General features: G+C 36.2%; 2 protein-coding genes across 6 annotated transcripts in view; one reads left to right on the forward strand and one right to left on the reverse strand.

Annotated features, from left to right (window-relative positions):
- LOC306850411 (ribosomal protein S6 kinase 2 alpha) overlaps window positions 1-1,189 on the reverse strand; it is a 61,587-nt gene extending 60,398 nt beyond the window's left edge. For all 4 annotated transcript variants that reach the window (XM_079386048.1, XM_079386045.1, XM_079386044.1 and 1 more), the window contains exon 1: window positions 595-1,189. In XM_079386048.1, coding sequence (XP_079242174.1) covers window positions 595-657 — 63 coding nt within the window. In that variant the 5' untranslated portion in view covers window positions 658-1,189. The remainder of the gene's footprint in view (window positions 1-594) is intronic.
- A 9,512-nt stretch (window positions 1,190-10,701) lies between these two features.
- Window positions 10,702-26,783, forward strand: part of LOC306850199 (connector enhancer of kinase suppressor of ras 1-like) — a 33,282-nt gene continuing 17,200 nt past the window's right edge. Inside the window, exons 1-5 of one of the 2 annotated variants that reach the window (XM_079385701.1) lie at window positions 10,702-10,961; window positions 15,638-15,795; window positions 17,293-17,495; window positions 17,636-17,720; window positions 26,352-26,393. In XM_079385701.1, coding sequence (XP_079241827.1) covers window positions 10,910-10,961; window positions 15,638-15,795; window positions 17,293-17,495; window positions 17,636-17,720; window positions 26,352-26,393 — 540 coding nt within the window. In that variant the 5' untranslated portion in view covers window positions 10,702-10,909. The remainder of the gene's footprint in view (window positions 10,962-15,637; window positions 15,796-17,292; window positions 17,496-17,635; window positions 17,721-26,351; window positions 26,394-26,783) is intronic. The other variant, XM_079385702.1, reaches the window with a different exon arrangement.

Genomic DNA, 26,783 nt, shown 5'->3' on the forward strand with positions numbered 1-26,783 from the left:
TAAAGCTATGACTTATAATAACAGCGTTGACAGTTTTGCAGTTCATTTATTAATTTCTAGCCTTGTTCCCAAGGCCATGATACTGTAAGTTGGTCAGTAGAAGAGAGTTATTGTTGATATTTCTAAACATTCTGTGGTCCACTGTGCAAAATCATGGAACCAGAGTTGAATATTTATAATCATCCATTACTGACAAATCTAATAAAATATTAAGGTACAATTTTTTTTTTTTAAATACACGGTTTATTTTTTATTTTTTGAAGCTAGTGACAGCTTCTGATTGTTAAAGTCTTTTTTTTTTTTTACACATGGTTACGCGGAACACCTTTCCGTGCACCCTCCAGTGTTACAAAACATCTTACCTGCGCTACTCACGGCGCGTCGTGCTCGCGCTCCAAAAGAACATCGAGCATACCTGCAGAACTCTGCAAAAGTGTTGATCTACAATTATTTTTAAGTATCACGTTTCTTTATGATTGCCGTTTTTCTCATGAACTCCCCATGACAAACACGTGGACCTCTGGCACAGAAAGAGTAACCCTGAGGACACATTAAATCAGTTCATTTTAGTGCTGTGATTTCACCACCTCTCACCTCCGTCTCCAACTGCACCAGCTCCATTTTGGGCCATGGTTCTGCCAGTTGAGCAAGTGGCATTGTGTGCGTTCCTTCTTGTCTCTCTCAAGTACTCAAAATTGGACGGGAATTTCTTCCGAACCCGTGTATTCCCTTCTGGAACTACCTGGTCTGTCCCTGTGGATCAGGAGCAAACGGGCGACTTTCCTCTCTTACAATCCGCACAGGACGCGCATAATCATTCCGTAGTAAAATCGAAGCAGTTATTCCCGTTTAAATGACGTTGACGGATTCTCCTCTCGGTCCGGTGATGAAGAGGAGTTGCACAACCCCGTTCCTGGAAATGAACAAATCTTTCCCAGTCACTCGCACACAGGTGGACTCGGGTTTAGAGGAACATGCGCCGTGCGTCTGCAGCGATGAAACGCGTCCCCTCCGAGGAAATGAAATAAAAGGTGTTATTGTAATACGATGGTTTCTCAACTGACACTCACTATCGGTGTGCACGCAGACACAGGAAAAGAGGAGCTGATGCTGTCAGTGTGTGTTCCGCTCTGATCCGAATCCACAGTGTAAAAGCGCATGTGCTTCAGCCGATCATTAGTTTGAAGACAGTTCTCGGCCAGCCCCTTTCTCCAACCACCCCTTTACTGACGCCCCTCTCTGGCCACTTACTGATACTGCAAGATCTCATCTGTATGGTCACAGCCAGTTACACACACACGTAAATTTGCAACATTTAAAGCTGCACTTTGTCAATTTTTAAATAAAAAGAACAAAATGTTAGAGCGCAAAGGGAAAAATCCATCTTCCAAACCACGTCGGTACTTTACTCAAACGTTTATAACCCAATAGCCTACTAACGTTTTGTATTAAAGCTGTCGGCCTGTCGGGACGGATTCCGCGGGAAATAGTGAAAGTAGCAGAGCAGAAGCACAACCAAAACAATGTTTTTCCACAAAATTTTCCCAATAATTTTCATAAAAAATATGTTGCATTTTCTATAATCTAATGCGTTTATAATAAAACAAAAACATTTTCAATAGAATTAAGTGGCAAACTTATGACACATATTTGCAGTTTCGACCTTTCCAAAAAGTATCCAGCTGTGACAGTATTAACTTTAACACAGTAATCAGGGACGGATTAACGCACGTGCCTACCGGGCACTGGACCAGAGGGGGGCCCAGCCGAAATACCCTACTCCCGAGTCCCGGACCGCGATTTCCCCCTCAGATTTTTGAGGCAAGTGAATTTTGAATGCAGCTTCCAAAAGACAATAAATAGCCGACTAATATTTTTTATATTTAATAAACGACCACACCGGTGTGATTAGATCATTCAGTGCGGAACATCATCAGCTGCTAAATTGTTCGCTCATCTTAGCTGGAGCCAGAGACAGCTGCGTTTTTCTACAGCATTATGCATTATAACCAATTACACATGATTCTGTTGAGTTTATGAGTACAATGGCCAATAAGAGGCGTCCAGATGAGTTTTCGCTGAAACAGCTGTTTTGTTCAGTGCGCGCGCTCCCTGAATGAATTCTGCTCTCTGCCGATTTCTCTCATCAGAAACAACAAAGTGCAGAAGTGCCTACGATATAAGCAAGATATTAATTTCACAATGTAAGCAACTTCAGTGATTAATGGGAGTTTTTGAGAGTGCTTTAATTCTGCCAATGATAATTGTCTTTGATAAAGTAAATTGAGTGTTTATTTACACTTAGTGCAAATAGCCCACCTTTTGGCAGAGGCTATTTACACTAACTCCGCCCACCAACGTGTGATAGGGCCTGTCAAACATATATAAAAATCGGCTTTGAATAGTTATCTTCAGTGGCACAGATGGTAAAGCAAAAAGCGATCGACTAGGGTTCGATCCCGTCTTTTGCCGAACTTTTTTTCTCCCTTTTCAAATCTCATATCACATCGTAAAAGCATTTATTGTCAATAAAAATTAAAGAAATAACCAAAAAGTTGAAAATAAAGTATCGGTTAGGGTTAGGGTAGGTGTCGGGAGGGCTTTATTGTACCAATAAGGTGGCATCCATTTAATAATTTGAATTAAAATGATTAAAAATTTACACTCAATACGTTATTATTGCATACTGTTTCATAATGTAATACAATACTGAAGTGCAGATAATTGCCACTATTTTGCAACAAGTATAAATAGCAGAAGATCTATTTTAACATAGTGTAAATAGCATATAGCTAAAAAATACTGCTATTTTCACTTGGTGTAAATAGAATCCATTACTATTTGAATTAAAGAAAAAATGAGCGCAATTTCAACTGAGGGGGGCCTTTAATCAGTCCGTGCCCAGGGTGCGTCATAATCCGTCCCTGACAGTAATATAGTATAAAATAGCTAATGACTTCCATATTAATGTGCAACGGTATTTACATGGTACTTCAAAGAATATCATTCTAGTATATTTCCAAAAAATGTGGTAGGTAATCAAATTCAATGGTTCAACTTCTAAACTTAACCATCAGTTGGGCACAAGCTGATCATAAGGAAACATTACATTAAAAAGTTGCATTTGACTGGACACAGGAAAGCAAATCATTCCATTGCATATCAAGCATATTTTCCTAAAATACTACCAACAGAAATAGAGATCGATGTAACAAAGTATTCCCCAGTGCTGGCACAATTAGCCTATCCCCTTTTCCATCATGCCAGGATTGCTTTTTCGTATTGTCAGTTGTAATTGTCTTGTAGGCTTGCCCATTTTGTGACAAGGCAGCGATATGCCAAAACCTCTTGACTCTTTATTCTCTCAAAGGGAGCAACTGTTGCTTCAAGCTGAGAGTGGTTACCACTGGCAACCACAGACCATCTGCCAGCATGCCGGTGAATCTGTCGCCAGAGTAAAACAGAGTATGAATGGTCGTCTTTATGAGATGGAAGTGGGTGGATATGGAGTGTGCATGGTAGAGAGGACCATGTTTCATTGAGTCAAATGGTGGCACAAAGCGCAAAATGCTTTTAATGGCACTCAAATACACTAATGATAATGTAGGGTTATATCAGGCTAAACTGTGACATTTTTAAAAGGCGTTAAGTCCTAATGATAGACGTGCAAAATTCCTTAGTGTCGACATAAAGTCGATTATGTATTAATCTTTTTCACAAAAATAAATCATAGGCATTACAAACACTCGTTACCCTCTGTTGTGCATATATGTGTGTGTGTTCAGCACTAGGCTGCAACAGTACAAACAGCTATTATGTACACATATATCAAATGCACATACTCAGCTGTACCATTGCTTCGACTCTCTTGCTCCTTCCTGCTAGCTTGGCCTATTTCAGTAAGAACCTGGCAATCTGCCTGCCAGCCCGTCTCTACAATTACTGTACTCTAAGTCTCTTTGAATCAAAAGCATCCGCTAGAACAGCAAGTACTCGGCTATAGAGCAGTGTTAACAGCATGACTTTCCATGCAAGGTAACTCTCCACATTATTTAGTCTATATAGCCCACAAGACTCTTAATACAACAGCAGATATCCAACTCTGAAACCTGAAGACGTAATGCAAGATGTTGAACTTTTTATTTGGCTGGCTTGGTATTCCTTGTTCCATACCAAAGCGATTACCCGTGTTTTACAACGTCAAGGCTTTAAAAATTAATCTAGTTTGACCTTGAAAAGAATGCAGTGGAGAAATGAAAGATTAAAATGCATTCTGAACATTACTGAAATACTACAGTAGATGCATATAGGCAGTAGGAGCTGAATGAATTCAGACTGAGCAATATTTTTATGTAACACCTATAAAATAGGGTACATTACATAACATTTATATAAAACCTATATTTTCCAAAGTAGAAAAAGTCATAAGAAATGTGAGAGACTTGTTTGAACCATGAACATTAAGAACAACATGATTTTGATTTATTAATTTATTAGCTCTGTGGGATTTTTTTAATTACTAATGGTATAAGTGTATAAGTGCTCAATAATGCCACCTAGAGGCCGGTGATATATCACACAGTGCAGATCTATAGTAGTTTACAGTATTTGGCTATGCATCAGTGAGCCTGTTTGTCTGTTTGTATAAAGCTGTGCATGAAATCTAATGGCTGTTTGCCTGTTTTTCCTTCGGACTCCTTTGGTGGACCCTTTAACACAACTCATGTGTCATTTCTTCCCACAGTGCACAGATAGATGTGTTCAGACAGGATGTCTTGTGTATATGTAATTGATGTTATATGTGATTGTGATGTATATGGGCCAGGTGTATATGTGATTGAAGCCCTGCAAGAAATAATGGCCAGCCAGATCACTCTTGATGATTAACAGTCTTGTTGATTATTGCTTTTTTCCCCATGCTCAAATAATCAAATTTGTTGCTCAGGAATTAATCGACTTATTAATTATGAAGCTAAAAGCAATCTCAAATGCAGCTCAGCTTTTTAAACATGTATGCAACATGTCTAAACATGTCTTTCTTTATAATGTTATTAGTTTATTTTAATCTAATTTAATTTTTTATTTATTTATTTGTTAATTTAATTGTCAAAATTTTTAAATCTTAATTTAACTACCTTATATATGTAAGTACACACACACGCATGTACGCACACACACACACACACACACACACACACACACACACACACACACACACACACACACACACACCACACATATATATATATATATATATATATATATATATATAAAACACTTAATTAGTTTAGTTTAATTAAACTTGCAATATTTGTGTCAATGATTAAGCAAAAGCTTTGACACTATTTGCTGCAGGGATTTTACATATCCACACTGCTGTTATGTAGCATTTATCTGACCTAAAAAAGGCTGCCTAGGAATAACCTGCACTTCCTTCATAAGTAATTGTGTGTGTACTTGCTGCCGTGATCTGATTTCCAGCCTAATAACTGCATCATTTCACCCCCAATGACCTCAGAGAGTCTCTCTCTGGATCACACTCGAGCATCATGGGAAGATGACTCATACTTGACACATTACATTGCAGAGGTGCATATTACATTAAGACATGCCAAAATTAAAACCCTTCACCCAACATGCATACATACAATAGCCTTGCATATGCTTCCTATTATTTCTTGAATAGCTACAACAATGTGCCTCCCTCCCAAACTCCACACACACAGACTTCAGCAGGATGTCCGCCCTCCTCCCACCCACACTACATCACACACACCCATACGCACATGTGAATTGTTGGACAATCAGTAGGAGGTGTGTGTGGGTGTGAAATGAAGCATGCAGCAGACTGCACGAGCCACAGAGCTGCTGTGGGCAGAATAATCACTGGACTGCATGAAAATCTTAATGGCAGTTCTGAATGACATAATGCCAGTTGAACATGCACACTAACTCACACCACTTCATTCGAAGGAAATTCAGCATGTGGTGTGTGTATAGTAAATAATCTGTATGCATTAATATCCAATATTTGCATTAAATAGACAGTTCATTAGCTAACATACTATTTCCCCAATGCAGTGGGTCTCTTGGTTGTTTAGTTTGCAACATATGGTATAAAGGTTAGGTTCAAACCCTGAAGATTTATGAACAATCACCATTGTGTAAATGAGCATTCCTTGTGTACTGAGGCACTCCTCAGACTGCTCTAGAGTGACTGTTCTTGTAACAAAGAAAAGTGTTATTCGGTACACAATGGATGTAGTAGGCAGGATAAACTCATGCAGGCAGCATAAAATATGTAATTATATTTAATATAGTTTTGCATGTTTTATGAAAGTGACTACATTTAGAATGGAGTACCAGTAGGCCTATATTGCATACTGAACAATAGAGAAGAACAATGTGCTATAATGTTGCATTTTCATTTCAGTGAGCACTACCTAGTTATCATTATGTTAATCCAATTTTGTGCGAAAATGTTGTTGAAAATCTAATTAAATAATGAGTTAAGGGGTTGGGTTGTATCCAAAAATTAAGTATCTGTATTTGTACCTCGTTACATTTTCGAGGACTCATAATAATATTAGTTTACCTAATGCTACTCTCGTTTTGACCAGAAAAATGCGATCATTCCACAGAAAGAAACACTTGTGCTCTCCCTTCCCAAGAGTTCTGTGTCAAAAGTTCTTGCGCATGTTTTATGCTCCTCAATAAATGTTTCCTGCACTGCTGGAGTCTACTACAGTGCAATAGTGAAATAATAAATTACCAGAGTTGTGAGCTTGCAATCTAAATTGAATGTGATTAGATAAAACAACCTTGTACCAAAAATTACACGGGTAAGAAAACACTGTCTATTCATTTGTTCTCACAGGCTGCACGCAAAAACAAATACAGAGCCGTGTAGTCCAGTTCTTTGAAAAAATTACTCTTTTAAATGAAACTTGTAGCACAATCAGCGTACTCCAATTCATGAAACAGCGACTCTAAACAAGATATGTTTATACATTATATGTTTATTTAGGTATTAATTGTAGGATCGATTGAAGGTTTTAAGGGCTTTGTCGACTAAGTGTATGTTTAATAGGAGATCAAAAAAATTTGAAGCTACCTCTTACTAGTAGTGTTGTGTATGTTTTGGCATAAGAAATATGCAGCATAACAACAAGAAAGAGCAATAAAACAGTTTTAGTGGTAAAAAAAAACATAAAATATGATAAACAAGCAAAAACAGAAAAGGAGAAAATGAGTATATCAATGGCACATTTTACTTTTTTTTTTTTTACGTGCTATTTATACACAGAAACTGACTTGCGATATGCATGTGTTTCATGTGCATATAATATGCATATTGGCGTACATATAATACACATCCTACCCCATACCCCTAGACCTACCAATTGTGTATCATTTGCACACCTAAGTCCATTTTTGCATATAAATAGTTTGCCAAATAGAAACAGAAAATCATGCCATTGAAATGCACATTCATGAGATCGGGTTATACTATGTTATGGCAAGTTTTGAGTTCATTCATCACTCTGGAAACGTAATGTCAAGTTGAGCACATTGCATTGTGGGATTCGGTGTATTGGGCTGGGGTTGTATGCTGCACAAATCAACAAATGTAGTTGGGTAATCTTTGCACATACTGTGCACAGTATAAAACTGCATACCTTTCCTTCAAGTAATGCCATTCTAAATATGTTAATGAAAGGCAGTCTCCTAAATACAGACTCAGTAATGAGTCTCCTAAATACAAAATATCCTCCAAAATTTTGAGCCATCTTGTGCATTAAACATATTTTGCATGCAAAACACACAATACAGTTGCTTTTAAATGTTATGCAAAACCAGAACTGGCAAAGTACCTTAACGCCATTTAAATCCATTAATGTATATTAAAATGTTTCTCTAAGAGTGCAAGAGGGAGAATAAGCTTGATTTGCTCCAGATATGCATTTCTTGTGCCACCACGATGTTCATCAGTGTTTTCACTCTGTCTTTCTGCCAGGTGTGAATTCAATTCAGCAAACACTAATTATGAAAAACACAGATTGGATCAGGTCCTGTTAGAAGTCAACATCTAAATAAAAGCGTGCATCAATCACGTTGTTTACTCAAGAGAAGCGGAGTGATAATGCAAAAGGCATTAATGCAAATATATTTTAATCTGTAAACAGTATAGTTGTTTTATACTTAAGAATGGTTCTTTTATACATAAGAAAAAGTGTGGAATTCTTGATAATCTGAGATTATCTGGATCTAGATTTGGTAAATATTAGGGCTGCCACTAACGACTATTTTTATTTCGATTAATCTATCGACTAATTTATAGATTAATCGATTAATCTAAACGATTAATTTCCCACAAAAAATCTACAATTTTACTTAATATTTTATTAAACCAAATGAAATCCAAATTTCTATGAAATCCTTTTTTAAAGCAAAAGTAAAGTGCAACAGAGTGCAAGAAGCAAGTGTCCATCTCAGTCTAAATCACTGAAATCAAAGTTCAGTATTATAGTGTAAGAATGACAACATATCCATGTATTCTAGTCTACTACTAATAAAATTATAATCAAAAAACATTTTAAAGGAGTATTTACCAGAAATATTATTTACCAGAATTTATTTAGGTGAAAAATGTAAATGTGCAGTAAAAAAATAAATAAATAAATAAATAAAATAAAATCAATTAATTGGAGATGCTTTTGGTTTATATACTGGCAAAACAGTGAATCTCATTTCTTACATTTACAATTGTCAACATGAAGAGCCTGATGTGCTCAGACACGCAAAAGATTGAATGGTATGTGGCTATTTCCTTGCAGTTTAAGAGGGAGGAAAAAAGCCTCAGGGTCTCAGGTCTAGATTTATACTTAAATTAAACAGGTCTGAGAACCAATACACAGTTTGAAATTATTCCAAGGGTAAATTTCTAATGAATGTGGTACTAAATAAATGTTTAATTAAATTAAAACATTATATCAGCCAAATTCTTTCTCTGAAAAAGCAAGTATATATATATATAGCACTGTTCACAAACAATACACACTGCTTTCAAAGCAGTTTAGTGGAAAATCATGATGTTGATATTTATACTATCTTAATGCCTTTATAGTTGCATTTAGCAGATTAGAGCTAGGCGATAATAGCTATAGGCTATTTACATTTTGCAACAAAATAAAAAAAAATTATGCAGTTAAGGTCTGCTAGTATATCACTTTACGTACTGTATGTATGCTAATAAGCCTGGATATAACATATATATCCAATTTAATATATATCTCTGGGCGACAATACATCCATTGAGACAGCCACATGTAACCTTTTTGAACACTGTGTTGCTCACGCAATCTTTAGTAGAGTCCGGTTGAGAACAAAGGATTTTGAATAATATATTCCACGTCAGGTCATCTCTGTGCACTCAGTGCCGCCATAACTCAGTAAAACTATTATCAAAGAGTTCAAGAGCTTCAAGGATACATTTCATAAGGCCACTCAATGCCTGCCCGCGTCTATCCGCTACAATAGAATGCAAATCAAATCAAATCACACACTTGCTTTGCTTTTGAAGCGGCTGCTCTTTTATCATCTCTCCATATCCGTTCTGAATCATATGGTTTCTGCGATACTGCCTTATTGCACACGCATCTAAAACTACAGAGAGACGATATGCCTCTACAATGACGGTATGTTTACAATATGTTGGATCTGTATGGCAATGAATAATACAGCTCAGTGAAACCAAGACTGCATGTTGCTTTTGAGGCATGTTGTATCAGGTTTGAACAATAGATAATGTTTTTTGTTGTTTTCAATGTATTTGCGTTCACACACATCACCTAATGCAACAGTCACACATACTGTAGGAGGCGCTAGATTGTAGTACAATCAATGTACTGCTGAAAAAAAATAAATAAATTGCTGCTCTCCCAAAATATGAAAACCCAAACCTCATCTTAAACTAGACCAGCTAAAACCAGCAAACCATTTAAGACTGGATTATATACTCGATTGCTGAGATTATTAATAATTAAGATAGCCCAAGGGCTGGTTAAGATATCATGTTCATATATGAAAATAAACACATAAATAAAATATATTTGAAAATTTATATATATATATATATATATATATATATATATATATATATATATATATATATATATATATATATATATATATATATAAAATAATAATTAATTCGTGAATTTACATGTTTATAATTATATGTTGATACCAGCATCAATTGCACTTACTTTTTTAAGCCTAGAATGCAAATGAAGGTGCTTTAGTCAAAAGTCCTGGAATGCTGTTGTTTTTTTCCTCTCACAATGGTCTAACTGTAAACTATATTAATTCATTACAGCCTACCATTTCTCCCAGCTAAGCTGTACATTTAAAAAAAAAATTTAAATAGGCTACTTAAAATTCCTCTGTTGGTCAACAAGAACTAGCCTAATAATCTAATATAACAATGTAAATAATTTAATTCTTGTTGACCAGCATGGATTCGTGATTGTCATACGTTCACTAATTTGCAAGGAAATATCCAGTCGCAGCAGTGAAATACATGTGCAATACAATTTAAATATAAGAAGACCTTAAAGAGTTAAATAAGTTGATCAAAACACTTGAAGTTTGCAGGCAAACCCAGTGAGTCAGGCAAACCGAGAAAACTGATTCGGTCTCGTGACACTGAATTGCCATGTTATGAACCAGTTTCATGAACCCCTCCCTGCAAACCGAGACAGGCAAAGTGCACGCGGACACCCCAGCGCCGCTCACCATTGGCTGAGAGCGCAGCTTTACCTGTAGGAAGGTGTGCCAAGCAGACAGCAGGATGAACTTTTGTTTGCTCTGATCCACTTCAGGGATTTGGATTCATGCTCCTTAGATCATGGAGCCCGTAACGTCTTGGAGCAACGAGAGAGTCACCGAGTGGCTCAAAGGTAACGGGCTGTATTTATGTTTGTGTCTGTGATTTTTGCGACCGACAGGTGACTTTATGTCAGTCGATAGAGAGAATTAAACAGGAACAAAACAAATCCCTAAGGAATGGGGAGGTGTTAGTGGAATGAGGAAGCGCCTTTTAGTTTGTTGATAAACTCTCGCGCGAAATTAACTCAGCTGGTGAATACAAAAGCGATTTAACTTAACAAATTGTATTGTATTGATACGTATTTCCTTATATGCGAAGCGACTAAATCTGCTGCTGTCATTCTCTGCGAGTTCAGACTGGCCCACATCGCTCACTATATGCGCACGTCTCTATTTCTCTCGCTCATATCTGACCCATGTTCTGTAGTTTCATTTTAACAATCGTACAGTGTTATTTGTTTTATGGGCCTACTTTACAATAGTGTTTGTGTCGCTTTGTAGGCTATTTAAACTTTAGTTACTTTAGTACTGTATTATTGCGTAATAATAGACTAGTGGTTGTTTTGTGCGATTGCTTTTGAATTATGTATTATGTCTTACAGTACTTTTGTATTGATATATAATATAACTATAAAATGTGAAGTGTAATATTTATTCTGTAAAGTACTGATGTTCTTTTTACACTTTGTTTTTACTTTATATTTCTATTATTATCATCTTTATATGATAATTGATACTGAGTGAATATTTATCTTTTCCTTTGTCTACTAAAAACATTGACTACTGAAAGGTTTGGATGATATTGCCCATAAAAAAATGATATAGTTCAAGATTCAAGATTTTTATTCAAGATTTTTATTTGTCACATACACAATATTATACAGAGTATAACCAGCAGTGAAATGTAGGTCAGGTCCGCTCCAAGGACAGTGCAATTATATAGAATACAAATATTAAGAAAACGAAAAGTAGAAAAAATAAAAGAATAAAATAAAATAAAAGATAAAAAATATAAATATAAATGTGCAGGTCAGTATGTTGTTGAATTAAATAGTAATAAAGAGGAATGTGCAAAAAAGCTGTACAGGGTATTTAAATAGCAGCAATATGAGGTAGAGAAAAATTATGAATAGCTTATTGATATAGTGATATTTACATGGAGTCAAGTGATGTTATGACACAGAGTTAGAGTTTAGGAGCCTGATGGCCTGGGGGAAGAAGCTCCTCCTAAGTCTCTCAGTTTTTGCCATCAGGCTACGGAAGCGCTTACCCGATGGAAGCAAAGTGAATAGTCGGTTACCAGGGTGATTAGAGTCCTTGATGATTTTGACAGCTCTATTTTTGCAGCATTTGAGGTAGATGTCCTGCAGAGAGGGGAGAGCAGACCCTGAGATGCGCTCAGCTAAGCGCACAACTCTCTGTAGTGCTTTGCAGTCTTGATTTGAGCTGTTTCCATACCACACTGAGATGCACTGAGTCAATACACTTTCTTTGGTCCCTGTTAAGAAAGCCAGTCTTTGCCTGGCTTTCTTAACCTGTGTTTGGATGTGTGTAGTCCAAGTCAGGTTCTCGGAGATGTTTACACCGAGGTACTTGAAGCTACTCACCCTCTCCACAGGGGTCCCACTGATCATAAGAGGAGTGTAGGGCTGCTGCTGTCTCTTCCTAAAGTCCATGATCAGCTCTTTAGTTTTGCTCACGTTCAGAGCGAGACAGTTGTCCTGGCTCCATGATGTGAGTCTCTCTACCTCATCCAAGTATGCGGTCTCATCATTGTTGGATATGAGGCCCAGAACCACAGTATCATCAGCGAATTTGATAATAGATGTGGAGCTGTGAGAGGACACGCAGTCATGCATGTAGAGAGAGTAGAGCAGGGGACTCAGGACACAGCCCTGTGGGGCTCCTATGTTCAGAGTGATGGAGTTTAAGGTGAACTGGCCAACTTTCACCACTTGAGGTCTGCCGGTGAGGAAGTCTTGAATCCAGTCACAGAGTGAGGAGTTTAGGCCGAGGTCTGTGAGTTTAGAAGCCAGCTTGATGGGGACTATAGTATTGAAAGCTGAGCTATAGTCAATGAATAGCAGCCTTACATAATTCCCATTGTTGCTGTCTATGTGTGTGAGGGAAGAGTGGAGGACGTGAGAGATGGCATCGTCAGTAGATCTATTCAGTAGATCTAGTTCATTGAACACATGATGTTGTTTACGACAATGTCACCAACAGTGGGGCATGTTGTCACAATTCTTCATGCAGTTAAACAGGACTTTCAGCCAACTTTGAAATACAAAACAATGAAACTGAATGTTTAATATTATATACAATATTGTCAAATATTTTCATTTTAGTTTACAGGGCAGAATTAACAAAAATGATTTGAATTTTTTTAATGAATTTAAGAGGGTTTTGAACAGGTTGTTGTTTGACATGAAGAGAGGACTAGAGAAAAAACATATTTGGGTGTTTGGACTTCAATGAAAAATCTCATAGTGACTGAGATACTGCTCCTTTGACAATCTAACTAGCCATATTATGCCTTTAAAACACCTCCACCCCAAATATTTGTGTTTTTGAATCTGTATCCTAAGATCTTAAACCTAATTTTGTAATTCAGCAGTTTCACACAGTTGGGCAAAACAAAGGAATTCCACACAAAACTTTAAAAATATTAAAGCTCCTTGCTTTTTTCCTAAAATAAGTTTTTGTAACTCATATTCACCATGAACTAAGTGTTTTCCTTCAGTAAAATCCTAATTTAGTGCATAGTAAGTAAGGTATCTGGTCTAGATATGGTCATGTAGAATAATGTAATAAAATGTGCCTTGTAAATAAACAGCCAATATCTAGTAATATGCATGTTAATAAGCAACTAATTAATAGTGAATAATGTTCCCTAATCTATAGTGTTACTTAAGTTCTTTCCTAAACCAGATCTTAACATTAATTTTCTTCTACAGGCATAATGAACTCATAGTGAAAAGAATGTGCACTTTATTAATAGACTAATTATGTGTTTGCACTTTTACTGTGATTCTGTTAAAGCCCTGAGCCTACTAGACTGTGACACAGTAGCATAGAGCCTCTTATCTCACTTGTTTGTCTTAGTGTTTTACAAAATGTTGGATATTGTTGTGTCTTGTGATCATTATCATTTAGGTTCTCAGTGTATGAGATCTCTAAAGGCTGAATAAAAATATCAAATCAAAATGTGATAACAAAGCTTTATATTTCCTGCTATTAATTTATATGGTTTAATTAAATCAATTATAGTAAAATACTGTACATGTCTTATGAAGCTAGATTAGAGAATAGTCTCTGACAGTTATGAAATCTTTCAGCTGTGGATAGTTGCGTAAAAATGTTACACAAATGAATTTTCTTCAGGGCCCAAAATCGTTGTGTTTCACCAACTCAGAGAAATAAGCTTAAATCCTCAGTGCTCACTGCTTGAGTGTCACCGTATACAGTCGTTTACTGTAAGTTTGTGCTGACGGGAATCTATCTAGTACCTTCAACTGGATTTTTTTACCTTGCTCATTACAAAATTAGCAACAGAAACTTTTTCCTAAAGTAAACACACAGCAGGTGTGTGTTTTAACATGACTTTGAACAACAGCTGGCTGCACAACTTCAGTGTACATGACCCAGATGCCTCCTGGGCACCTTCTTAATGCTAGGCCACTCATTTCCTTCCATTATAATGGATCTATGGAAATAGTTTTTGTGTATGTGTTGATTGATCGGTGGGTTGTATTTGAGCTCCTCATATAGCTGTTTCCTTTAATTCATAATGTGTTGGTGTCTCTCCTTGTACCTATTGACATATTTTTTTCTTTCTGTATTTTACTTGGGTCAAAGATCATTTTCATCATTCATTGCAATGTACCCAAAGGGTTTAGGGTTGGTTAGTTTTAGTTGGTTAAGTGTTTTGAAAGAAGTCACTTATGCTGACTAAAGGCTATTGCACAGTGAGTCTGAAATTTTGCGAAAACGCAAAAAATCAAACTTGATCCGATTTTTTTTATAACGGACGAAAGTTTCAGAGGCAGTGTACAAACATAATTGACACAATGTGAGGTAGTATTTATTTTTTAACGTGTGAAAATTTGCAATGACCTTAAGACTTTTATTTACTGAAAAAATGCTGAAAAATAAAAACAATGTGAAATATTATTGCAATTTAAAAGAACTGTTTTGTGCTTGAATATATTTTAAAATATAAGTTATTCCTGTGATGGCAAAGCTGAATTTTCAGTAGCCATTACTACAGTCTTCAGGGTCACAAATTATTATAATATGCCAATAAATATTTCTTATATTTATCAGTGTTGAAAACAGCTGTGCTGCTTAATATGTTTATAAAATGTTTATAACTGTAAACTTAAAATACGTATAGCTATTCTTTAATGAATATAAAGTTCAAAAGAGCTTTATTTATTGTACATAGTAAACCTTTGTGATGATGTAAAAGTCTTTACTTTTGTTTTTGATCAATTTAATGCATCCAAAAAATAGTACTGACCCCACACTTGTAATAGTAATGTATATATAATATTTTCATCATATTATCATCATAATATTTTTTGTAATAATATTTATATTCTGATATTTTACATTCTTTTCCAGTAACATTTGGCACTGTGATGAACTTCAATTCTCACCTTAACTTGAACTGTTCATGAACTTAAATTTCTCTGTGCTGTTTACTCTTATTTAAGTTTGTATCATATATCTGTGCATTTTTCAGGTCTGGATGCTCCTCTACAGCAGTACTCGTTCTCCGAATGGCACCTCTCTGGCACAGATCTGCTGCATCTTTCATCTACCAGACTGGAGAAACTTGGAGTGCATAAAATTGGACATCAGGAGCTTATAATGGAGGCTGTGGAAAAACTCTGTGCTTTGGTAGGACCCTTGAGTGTGTGTGCATGTAGGGGCGTGTTCAGTGCTAAGTTTAGCCTATTTATTATTAGCCTCTATTTAGAACAACACTTCTGAATGGAGATTTATAAAGAGGATAAAATTTGAATTAAGTGAGTGATTTGTGAATTCAGTGTGTATTTATATTGTAATAATCTTTCTGTTATTTCATAACCTGATATTAAGTATTTCTGAATGAGTTTTTGTTAGCGTTTGTGCTTCACATGCCTGTCTGCTACCCGTATTAGAGTCTCTGTTATGGAGGTGAGGAATGCTGTAGGACTAAAATCAGTCACAATCATTATAGCTATACACTTACAGCATTAGTCTCTGAACTGCTCTGTATACCATGTCTCTCTCTCTCTCTCTCTCTGTGAATTTCATTACATCTGTGAGAGTTGCTCACCCTGCTGACTTAAGCTGTATTCTCAGAGGCCTGTAACACTAACAAAACTCCAGCCAAATCTCAGGGAACATTCTTCCACAAGTCTCTGGCCTATTTTTTGAAACCGTTTTCACTTCCATGCTTGTCTTCAGTCATCTTAGCTGTGCAATATCATGGATTTATAGTGTGCATTACGTGTGGTTTCAAGAAATAAATAGGACAGTCATTTCACTTCATTTTCAGATCATAAATGTGTTGATTACTGGCTGGTAGACTGAAGCTTCCCCTGAGCTGACAGTGGATGTGCTCCCTGTGCTGTAAATGTTTTGCCTGCTGGGAGGATTAATGTGGACCTGTTGGTGCCAGGACTCCCTGTGTGTGTCGTAACAGCATATTCAGGCTTAACTGCTCCTGCTTTGCTATAGAGAATCCTTTTTTTTTAAATTTAGCAAACATAAAATTTTCAAGCTGTGAACCAAAGGCAGATCAGGACTTGGTGGGATGTGTGGACATTAGTTATGCTGAGGTTGAAAGTGTGTTTGTAGGATAGGAAATATGCTATGACATTTCAGTGTAGGATGAAAGGTAGGTAGGTGAAAAAGTGAGGTATAAATATTGTACATTTATCTTTTAAATGTAAGTTATTTGTCTTTTAAGTTATTTAGGACACAGAAGTCATTATAGTTGGGTAAACATTTTTTGAGTTCATATTTTTAGCAAAAGTGACTGTGACTTTTCAAAAGAGGAAAAAATATCAAGAGATTGATTATATTAGTCAAAAGAGATAAAGAGAATATTTCTGTAATTTTATGCCAAGATCGTATAAAACAAAGTATAGTGTTATAGATGTACATGCAGTTTTTTAAAAATGAAAATATAAAAAACTGCTAGATGTACAATGTTAATAACTGTGGAAATGCATCATCATCACAGTCTGTAAAAAGGGTCTATTGTTTTTTTATGTAAATGCTAGATGGGTGTTTGACTGTTGCGTTCAGATTTTTTGCCACATTTTTAGATTGCCTTGTAGTTTAAAAGTAGAACTTTTAAAAAACACATCTCTGGCACCTAACATATTCTTTCTTGTGTCTGCGCAGACATACAGTGTTGGGGGTGACAATCTGCGCAGTTTGACAGAGAAACTGCGTGCAGTGGCTCACACTCTGCAGATGAGCATACAGGGGCGCTGGCGTGTCAATACCAATGATGGACAGAGCGCCAACAAGCTGTCACAACAGGTGCTGCAGGCGGTGGTGGACGTGATCACAGCATCCAATGGACTTGTGTCTTTGCTCAATAGGTGAGAATCACACAACCTGAACCACAGAGCGATGTTTACCTGTGTGTGTTAATATGAAGGTAGTACATGAATTTGCACATGAAGTAGTGTTGTGGCGTTTCATTCTTTCTCAATCATAATGTGTATGTATTTTTTAATAGGTATCAGTTTTCACAGCAGACTGGATACACAGCAAATGAGAAAATTGCCACTCTGTGTAAAGATCTGGACATTACAGTGCATAAGGTGAGTGTGTTCTTGTTACAGTGCTTTAAAGGAGATTCCACCCAAAAATTGTCATTGTTTGCATTGTTACAGAGTATTTAAGTTGCTCTTTTCCATAAAATGGAAGTGAATGGGGCGGTGACTGTCAAGCTTCAAAATTACAATAATGCAGTAACTTTGTGTGAGTAACAGAATGAAATAGAAAAGGATCATGACATGAGAAATCAATTTGCCTTTTGAGATATAAGAGGTCTTTATACCATTAAAAAATACTTCAAGTTTCATATCTTAAAACATTATCCTCATTATAAACAAAACATTTTATTTAAGCTCCAAAAACATATATAATCTGCAATATCGTTGGGATATTCTGGGATTTGTGATGTAACACGGGCAAAAACATTTGCAAATGAATGCCGCCAGCAGAAGACATCAACAAATAGTTTATATATCATTGCAGCATAGGACCCATCCTTGATGTTCAGTCTTTATAGCTGACACTTGTTTACAGTGGATGTGAGCGTTGTGTCACATTAAAAGTAAATAGAACCCACTATAATCACTGATGCTTTTTGCACAGTACAGGGCATACAGATGCCCATTCAAATTTGTGACATAGTCCACATGTTTGAGTCTGCCAACAACAGTATAAGGAACGTTCGCTTTGACGCGTCCTGTTAAAACAGCTTGTTTGCGTCTCTGTACAGACCTCGGAAGGATCCCAGCATCAGGAATAAGTGGATATTTATTTTAATGGAATCTCCGATCACGTAAAATTGTTATATGTTTGTTCGGAGCATTTTATTGTAAACGAGGCGCAGTGTAATGGAGAGTTTGCAAAGAAATTTGTTGAAAGATGAAGCAGCCAACTGTATTGGATCTGACAGCAGCTGCATCACAAAATGTAACAATTTCGTCATGCTTTGTCTGTAAATGATGATTATATATTAAAACTGTTTTGAAAGCACTTACATGCAATAGCATGGAGGCATTGTTAATATTTTCTATCCAATGATGTTAGCCAATCATAACAGTGGCTGTGTACTGACAAGCCTTAAAAGAGCCGTCCCCTAAAAATGGATAATTACAGACAGAGGGGCAAAATGAAATAGTTGAAAATAGTAATATTTGGAGTTTCTCTGCCAAAAATATAACATTACAAGTGAACCTCAGGAAACAAAAAATCCATGTCATGACACCTTTAAATAATTTTTCATTGGAAATATCTGCCATATCTCACTGTATACAACAGTAGAGGGAAAATGTTCGAGTAGTGGCTGAAGTGATCAGGGTGAAATAGAGGTTCTGGTGATTTTTAAATCTGACCATGCTGCCTATTTTTGCTTTGTTTGTTTGTTCTACGCCTGATACAATCACACTATAATGCTGACCAACACGTGGTTTTCATTACACATATTCACTGGACTCAAGAGGGCTAAGGCTGTCCGAGAGAGAGAGGGAGAGGGGCGGGCATTAAAAGTCAGACTATGAGAACTGAAAGACACTTTGGTTGTGTGTTATTAACCTGTGGTGAGCATACAGGAGAGGTGGTCACATGATATTCACTTCATCAGAAGAATATCTTTCAACTGTACCTGGAACAGTAGGGCTTGTTTTTCTATTCATTGATAACTTTACACTTTAATAAGTTTTGATTGCTTATTTTCTGTCTCTACCATTCATTCATTAATTGGACATACGTTAACCCAGAAAGCTTCGCAAGTTTAACAGTCACCTTTAATTGGGTGCAAACTAACACCCACAAACACATGCACACACATACTTACGATAAAACATGTTGACATTGGAAAATCAGATAGCATCTTTTTCAAGATTTGGGTTTGCGTTATCATTCGGAAGGCATCTGAACCATGTGCTTAATGTTTCTTGCAGATTTCATTTTCACTTTAAAAGTTTCAATGGCTTTTTGGTACTGTTTGTGTACTCATAGAGGGAAATAACAAAAAAGGGTTTGAATCGTTGATGATGTGACTCAGACGTCCTTTCTGAGACCAAACAGCATTGCTAAAGAGGGGAAGGAAATTGTGGAAATGAGAAAGAAGCTAAGTGTTTCTGTTTGTGTATGGAGAAACAATGTGCAATGTGCACACTAAGAATGTTGACACTTGATGCTATCAGCTTCTTTCTGTCAGCTGTCACACACACACACAAACACAGAGTAAATCACTAGAGAGTTGTTCTCTCTTTCTGTTTTGTCACTGAGTTTGCTTTCCCAAAGCTGTTGGAATCTTTTCCAGGTCAAAAGCATTGTTTCTATACTTCCTGTTTACACTACAAACAATATTGTGTGTGTATCATGAGTGCAAATGCTTTCTTGTGCAGTGATCAGGAACTTTTTCATGTAAGAACAGCAGCAATAAGAGAAGAGTTAATTTACAAACTCAAAGCTGTTCTGGATCACCGATCCTTACATAATCATTCATACATACAATGGGGTCCAAAAGTCTAAGACCAACAGTAAAAATACTAATGTTACATATTTTCATTCAAAAGTTTATATAATTTTTATTTTTTTAATGCGTTTGAAACAAGTCCCTTAGGCTCACTAAGACTTTATTTATCTGATCAAAAATACAGTAAAAAAAAAAAATAATTATTACTGAAAAATAAGTTTTCTATTTTAATATATTTTAAATGTAATTTTTTTTCCTGTGATTGTAAAGCTGAATATTCAGCAGCCATTACTCCAGTCTTGACAATGTCACATGATCCTTCAGAAATCATTCTTATTATTAGCAATGTCGAAAGCAGTCACTTTTTTGTGGAAAATGGGATTTTTTCACATTTGCAGCATTTATTTGAAATCGAAATATTTTGTAACTAATACATTTTTGGTAACTTTTAAACAATTTAATGAATCCTTGCTGTATAAAAAAAAATATTTCTTTAGAAAAGTCTTACTGACCCCAAAATTTTGAACAATAATGTATATATACCTAATTAGAAAATTAGCAAAATGGATATTAAATTACAGCCGATAAATCCTAAGTCAAAATAGCTCACATCTGATTGAGGTCAGAACTGTCAACTCAGTTTAGTCTAAAGGTTTCTGGGAATAAAGTGCTCATTCTGCTTACGTTTTAATAAGTTTCTGACATTTAAAGCCATGAAGGTGAGTGTTAGAACAGGTGTTAGGGGACAGGTGGGCCTCTGATTCTTATAGAAACACGTCACCTGAAGTCAAAGGTCATCATGTCAAACAAACCTTTCTGGTGATACTAGTGTGTCATACATGGATGACTGTGTCTTGCCCATGATGATGCTGAGGTTTTAATGAACAGATGAACAAATATTCAGTCTCCAGGGTTAACCCAGATATGAAGGGGAAACTCTTTTTTATCAGAGATATAATTGCACCTGTGAGTGTTTTAGCAGTATAATTAGCAGTCAGCCGATGACTTTATCAAGAAAGAGAGAGGAGTGATGAACTTAAAAAGCAGGAGAGGTGAGGGAGTGAAAGATAGATTAATTAAAAGAGAGATAAGAGGCGGAGAGTGAGAGAGGGTGCAAAAGGAAATTCACACACGCACACACACACACACACACATACACACAGTACTGAAATACATCAGTGGATTAAGCAGAAAAGGTCACGTCGATCAGACAGAGGTACTGTGTGTGCTTGTTTTATCTTTTTTACCTTGAATATATTTTTCCCTTAATGTTTACATGTCTGAAGTTGCTTCAGAATTTCTTTGTATAATATTTGCTGGGATGAAATGGTTATTTTATTTAATAAAAAGTCTGTTTCATGGAATTTTGGAAGTCGTCTCTTCTGTAGTTACTAAATTCAGTTTACTCACTATGTGGTTAATGTTAGATGATATATAAAGACCTCATAGAGGTTTAAAAACAGTAGTGCTCAGTTTACACAAAACTAGACTTGATGTCTATATTTATTGCTAAGAAAATCAGTCTAGAAGGTGGTACAAAATAGCATGCAAGATAATAAACATACTGAAAATGCCTTATTGACAATGTAAAAATGTAGAAAGGTTTCTGTGAGGGTTAGGGGATGTCAGATACCATCAGCTCACTATAAAAATAATAGAAGTCAAAGGAAAGTTCCCACCATGATCGAAAAACAAGCAAGTGTGTTGTTTATGCATTTGAGAAGTGTATGAATTCATGCAGGATGTCAGGCAGATCTTTTTTTAGCATCTTCGGGTCTGCTGTCCTGTGACCCCTTAACAGAGCATTTGATTTAGCTGTTTGTCTCTGCCTAGAGACAGAACATTTATATACTTTGGTTTCCTCCATTTTTGTCATTACAAATAACTGCATTTGCAGCTGCATACAATGTCAAACAGCTACAGACAAAGAGAGGGAGAAAATGATAGAGGATAGAAAGAGTAGGTCTGACCTGTGTTTTATCACTGAGGAAAGCTCTCTCTCTTTCTGCAGTGTTGAAAACAGAGTTAATGATCATTATCAGTGTGAAATGAGGAGCTTTGTTGGGAACTAGAGGATAATAAGGTAAAAGCTTTGGAGCTGAATGAAGCTCCTTTGTGTGAGGACGTCAGCCTCAATAGAACTAAAAGATGAGGAAAACAGCGGGACTGGAGAGAAAATGAATATCAGGTGTCTTTCTGCTTTTCAGTTTTTAAACTGAGTTTTGAGTTTTAGTTTTCAGGTATACATTTAGTTATGCATTTGCTCGGCTGCATGCATACAAAGAAAACAGGGGAAAAGAACCCCAGTGCAAAACAATGCACAGAATAAATATCAAAAGACAAAAGATTCTCTCATTCTTACCTTATTCAAAGTAGCAACAGATCTTTTCGTCTGTATTGTGGCAAATATCCGAGTGTAATGGATTATTGAAATAGAAAAAATAAGGATAAGGACTTTGTTATATACATTAGCTGTTGACCGGATTTCGGTGCTGATTTTTGTGGATATTTGTAATGTGAAATTTCCTGTGAAATGGGTTTTTAAAATGGTAACATATATAACAGTGGTGACAAAGCTACACTGTTGTTTGTAGGTCAAAGGATAATTGAATTTAAAAACATTATTAAATACACAAATGGTAGCAGACATGTCTAACAAAAATAACAGTTGATTCTGCAAAAATATGTGAAGAGTTCATTTGCAAAAACAGATAATTTTTTATTTTTGAAATCATGTTTTTTCATTGTGCATTCCAATTAATCTCAATCAAACTGCGGTTGGGTTATATTATCTGTTTTTGCAAATAAACTCTTCGTGTGTAGTTTCTGATTCAGATTAGCCTTGCTTTTCCTGGATGTGATTAGGATGAGATTTATTGCTGTAAATCAGTGAGATGGCTCTCAAATCAGCAGTAAGGACTGACCTGTGCTTGAACTGTACCATAATGATCTATAAAAAGACACTCTGGCAGTTTTCTTTGACAGGGTGTGAATATACAGTAGAAGACATTACACTAAATTACATGCCCTGTTTGACCTTCCACATCATTCCATCCTGACCATTCCATCACTTTTATGTTTACATCTGTTTCCTTGGCAACGGCACATCTTAGTTCCAAGCACCTGCTTGGAAGCACAACCATATACTTATCAATCACCTCAAACAAAGCAGATAATTGCTCTCGTTTAAAGTGGAATCCCAGCAGTCACTGCTGTGTTAAATCGCTAACTCTCTGTCAGATCTGTTTTACTCCAAACTGTGTGTGTATTTATAGGGGAACTGAGGGGTTTATTTCTAAACAACATTTTTAAAGAAAATATGAGTAGTGGTTGCCCATGCATATGTTGTCACCACAATGCTAGCATAACAAGTATTTTTAACCTATTGTAAAGCGGGTGTTTATTGGCCCCGAACTGTAGTATTTTCCTATTTGGCCAGTTGGGCCACATTTTCACTTACCACAGTTATAAAATATAGTAAGAGTAAAGTAAAGAGTAAAATAAAATAAAGATATAAGAAATATAAAATAAAATGCAAAAATATTAAATTCATGGTTTTATTTTTAAACAATATTTATTCAAAAAATAAAAATAAAAAAAAATCACATAGTTCATATATGTGACCCTGGACTGCAAAACCAGTCATAAGTTGTACGGGTATGTTTGTAGCAATAGCCAACAATACATTGTAGGGGTCAAAATTATCGATTTTTCTTTTATGCCAAAAATCATTAGGTTATTAAGTAAAGATCATGTTCCATGGACATATTTTGTAAATTTTCTACCATAAATATATCAAAACAACCTCAGATTCCAGACTTTCAAATAGTTGCATCATTTCCAAATATTGTCCTATCCTAACAAACCATACATCAATGGAAATCGTATTTATTCAGCTTGCAGATGATGTATAAATCTCAATTTTTTTTATTTTTTTTTTACCCTTATGGCTGGTTTTGTGGTCCAGGGTCAAATATTTAACACACACATATTTATAAAATGCTGTATAATATACATAATTAAATGTTAAGCTCAAGTTGACAAGCAATAGTATGAAAATTAGTAATAGTGATTCTTGCCCTAACAATACTGATGGTTTACCTCTTACTTTGTTCTGAACCTGTTAGGTTTTAACGGACCACTGGAAATGAATTAATTCAAATAAAACTCTTTGTGAGCCTAATTGTTTTTGTGTGTGTTGATTTCATGAGGTGACACACCTGTTTAAATTTATGAGAAGTGAGCCGTCGGTGTCACACACACATACCTCCCACAAAATACTTCAGCTGCGCGTCATGTCATAAACTCTCTCTCGCATACCTGAGTCCAGTAAGTACATACTTTCATGCCTCAGATGGGTTAACTCTGAATCCGTTTAGCCAATACAAACAGATCTGAGCTTGGATATGAGCCCTTATTTGTTTTGGTTTTATTTGTGCTGAACTTCATGGCTGAGTGAGTTGTGTATTGGCTGAAGTGAATCTGTTGGTGGTCTGGGATTCAGTGTTTATCTTTAGGGATGTTACATAAGATCTGGCTCATCAGTAAATCTGGTTCAAACACTTTTTCTCTTGGCACCGATCCTCAGCAGCCGCCCTAATCCTTTAATTAGACTATGATCTACATGTTCCAGTCATCAGTATGAGTGAGTGCTTGTGTGTATGTAATCTTATTCTTAGGTCTTGTACAGGTTGCTGGCTGTATGTTAGCGGTGTGTAGTGTCACTCTGTTTGAGGACGTGTTTCATTGAGAGGTGTGAAGGAATTGAATCAGCCCTGGTGTAGTAATGTTAGCTAAAGGGGGAATATTAATAATTAATCACAACTCTTTATAATTAATTATAATATTTGGATGTTAATAAAATTAGTACTACTCAGAGCATGTAACAAGATCGAGATTGTTAAATTGACTTAGTTGCAAGCAGGGAATCAGAAACAAATACTCATATGTATTGTGCACAAAGTTTTATTAACTAAATCACAAACACATAACTAGACTAAACAAACATACATATATATATATATATATATATATATATACACACACACACACACACACACATCACACATACATGGTACATAGGAAGGATAGCTTACAACAAACCTCTGTGTGGTGCAGGGAACTATACTTGCATTTGGGTACTTGCAACGAGAACGAGAGTCCCGTGAAGCTTCTGAAGACGGTCTGGATGGTTCCATTCGATGGCCGAAGTTGCAATCTCTTGAGTCTCTGAGGTTGTTCTTGACTCTGTTGGGGTTGAGAGAGTTCTCTCTCCTAAGTAAGCACATTGCTGGGTGTAAAATGAGGCCTGTTGGCCCTGTGGGCTGCAGTGGAACTGCAGGCCGCAGTCCATAGATGAAGATGCAGAGACTGTCGGGAGCGGGGAGAGAGAAATATCTGAGCGAAGGCCATTCCATGATGGTGAATTCCAGGGTTGAGTGAAGATGAACTCCAGTGGTATTAAACTCCAGTGGTCAGGAGCAATCTCCCCAGGCTGAGGAGACCGCACACGGCTCTATGTTGGGGTCTGCCGGGCACGCCACACCGGCTCAGGCGCTCCGTGAGTGAAACCACACAGGCAGCAATCTTCAGAAGCGAGGCGGACCTGTGTGTGAGCCCTTTAAAGTCAGGGAAGAAACACACCTTTCAGGATGGGCTTGACCAATGAGAAAGGCTGAATTTCCAAGCGGGAGGCTGGAAATATTTGGGGGGTTTATGACCCTTTGTCTGAGAGCATGGTTCGAAAGGCTCTGGCAGTCTACATTAAATTACACACACCTGGCATTCTATGAGAAGGTGGTGTACACCAAAGTGTGCGTCATCAAATGAGCATTAATTTGGAGACACAATATAGGTGGGGTTAACTAGTACTTCACTCATAAAGCATGCATAAAACAAAATACAATGCAAGAGACATTATACAAGATAGTTAAAATCATACACACATGCATGTTTATCTGTAGAAAGGTTTGTCTATGAGTGACAAGGAGGAAAGTTTTTGTCCATAGACCCTCACAGATTGTTTGTTGGATGAGAGGGTTTGCTGGATTATTCATTAAATATAACGAATAAATGTGTGTCTGATTGGTCCAAACACTACGCTGAAGTGAGTGAGTTAGGTGAACTCCCCTCATGTGTGTTTGTAGATCTTTGAATTCTGGATTAAAATCCTCAGTGGGTGGAAGCACTCGCATTTTTAGTAAATGTTCTCATTTCTCTCTCTCTCTCTTCCCTGTAGGAAACCACTGTATTTGAAAAGGAGAAGGACATTATATCTATAGTAAGAGATCATGGGTCTTCTCTTTTCACTCTTACTTTCTACATGTCTTTTGATTCTTTAAATGACATTAATATAGTCATATATTATTATTATTATTATACTGTATTAGATTATAATATTGTAGCCTTATGCATGCAGTTATGATGTTCATATGAATATATGAATACATTTCAGTGACAGAAATTACACACAAATACAAACTTTCTGTGGTACACGTAACCGATATGCTGTCGATTACCACAGAAATTAATTTTCACTTGCAAAAATAGTTTAGTAGTGTAATAAACTTATAAAGTTGTAAGCAAATGTGCAGCTTGTATTTTTGTTACAATACTTTATTAAATATTAAAAGTGTGGTATTTGAACTTTTAATTAGAAGTTTTCTGAATC

Source organism: Barbus barbus (genome assembly GCF_936440315.1).
Source record: "Barbus barbus genome assembly, chromosome: 30".
NCBI lineage: Eukaryota > Metazoa > Chordata > Actinopteri > Cypriniformes > Cyprinidae > Barbus > Barbus barbus.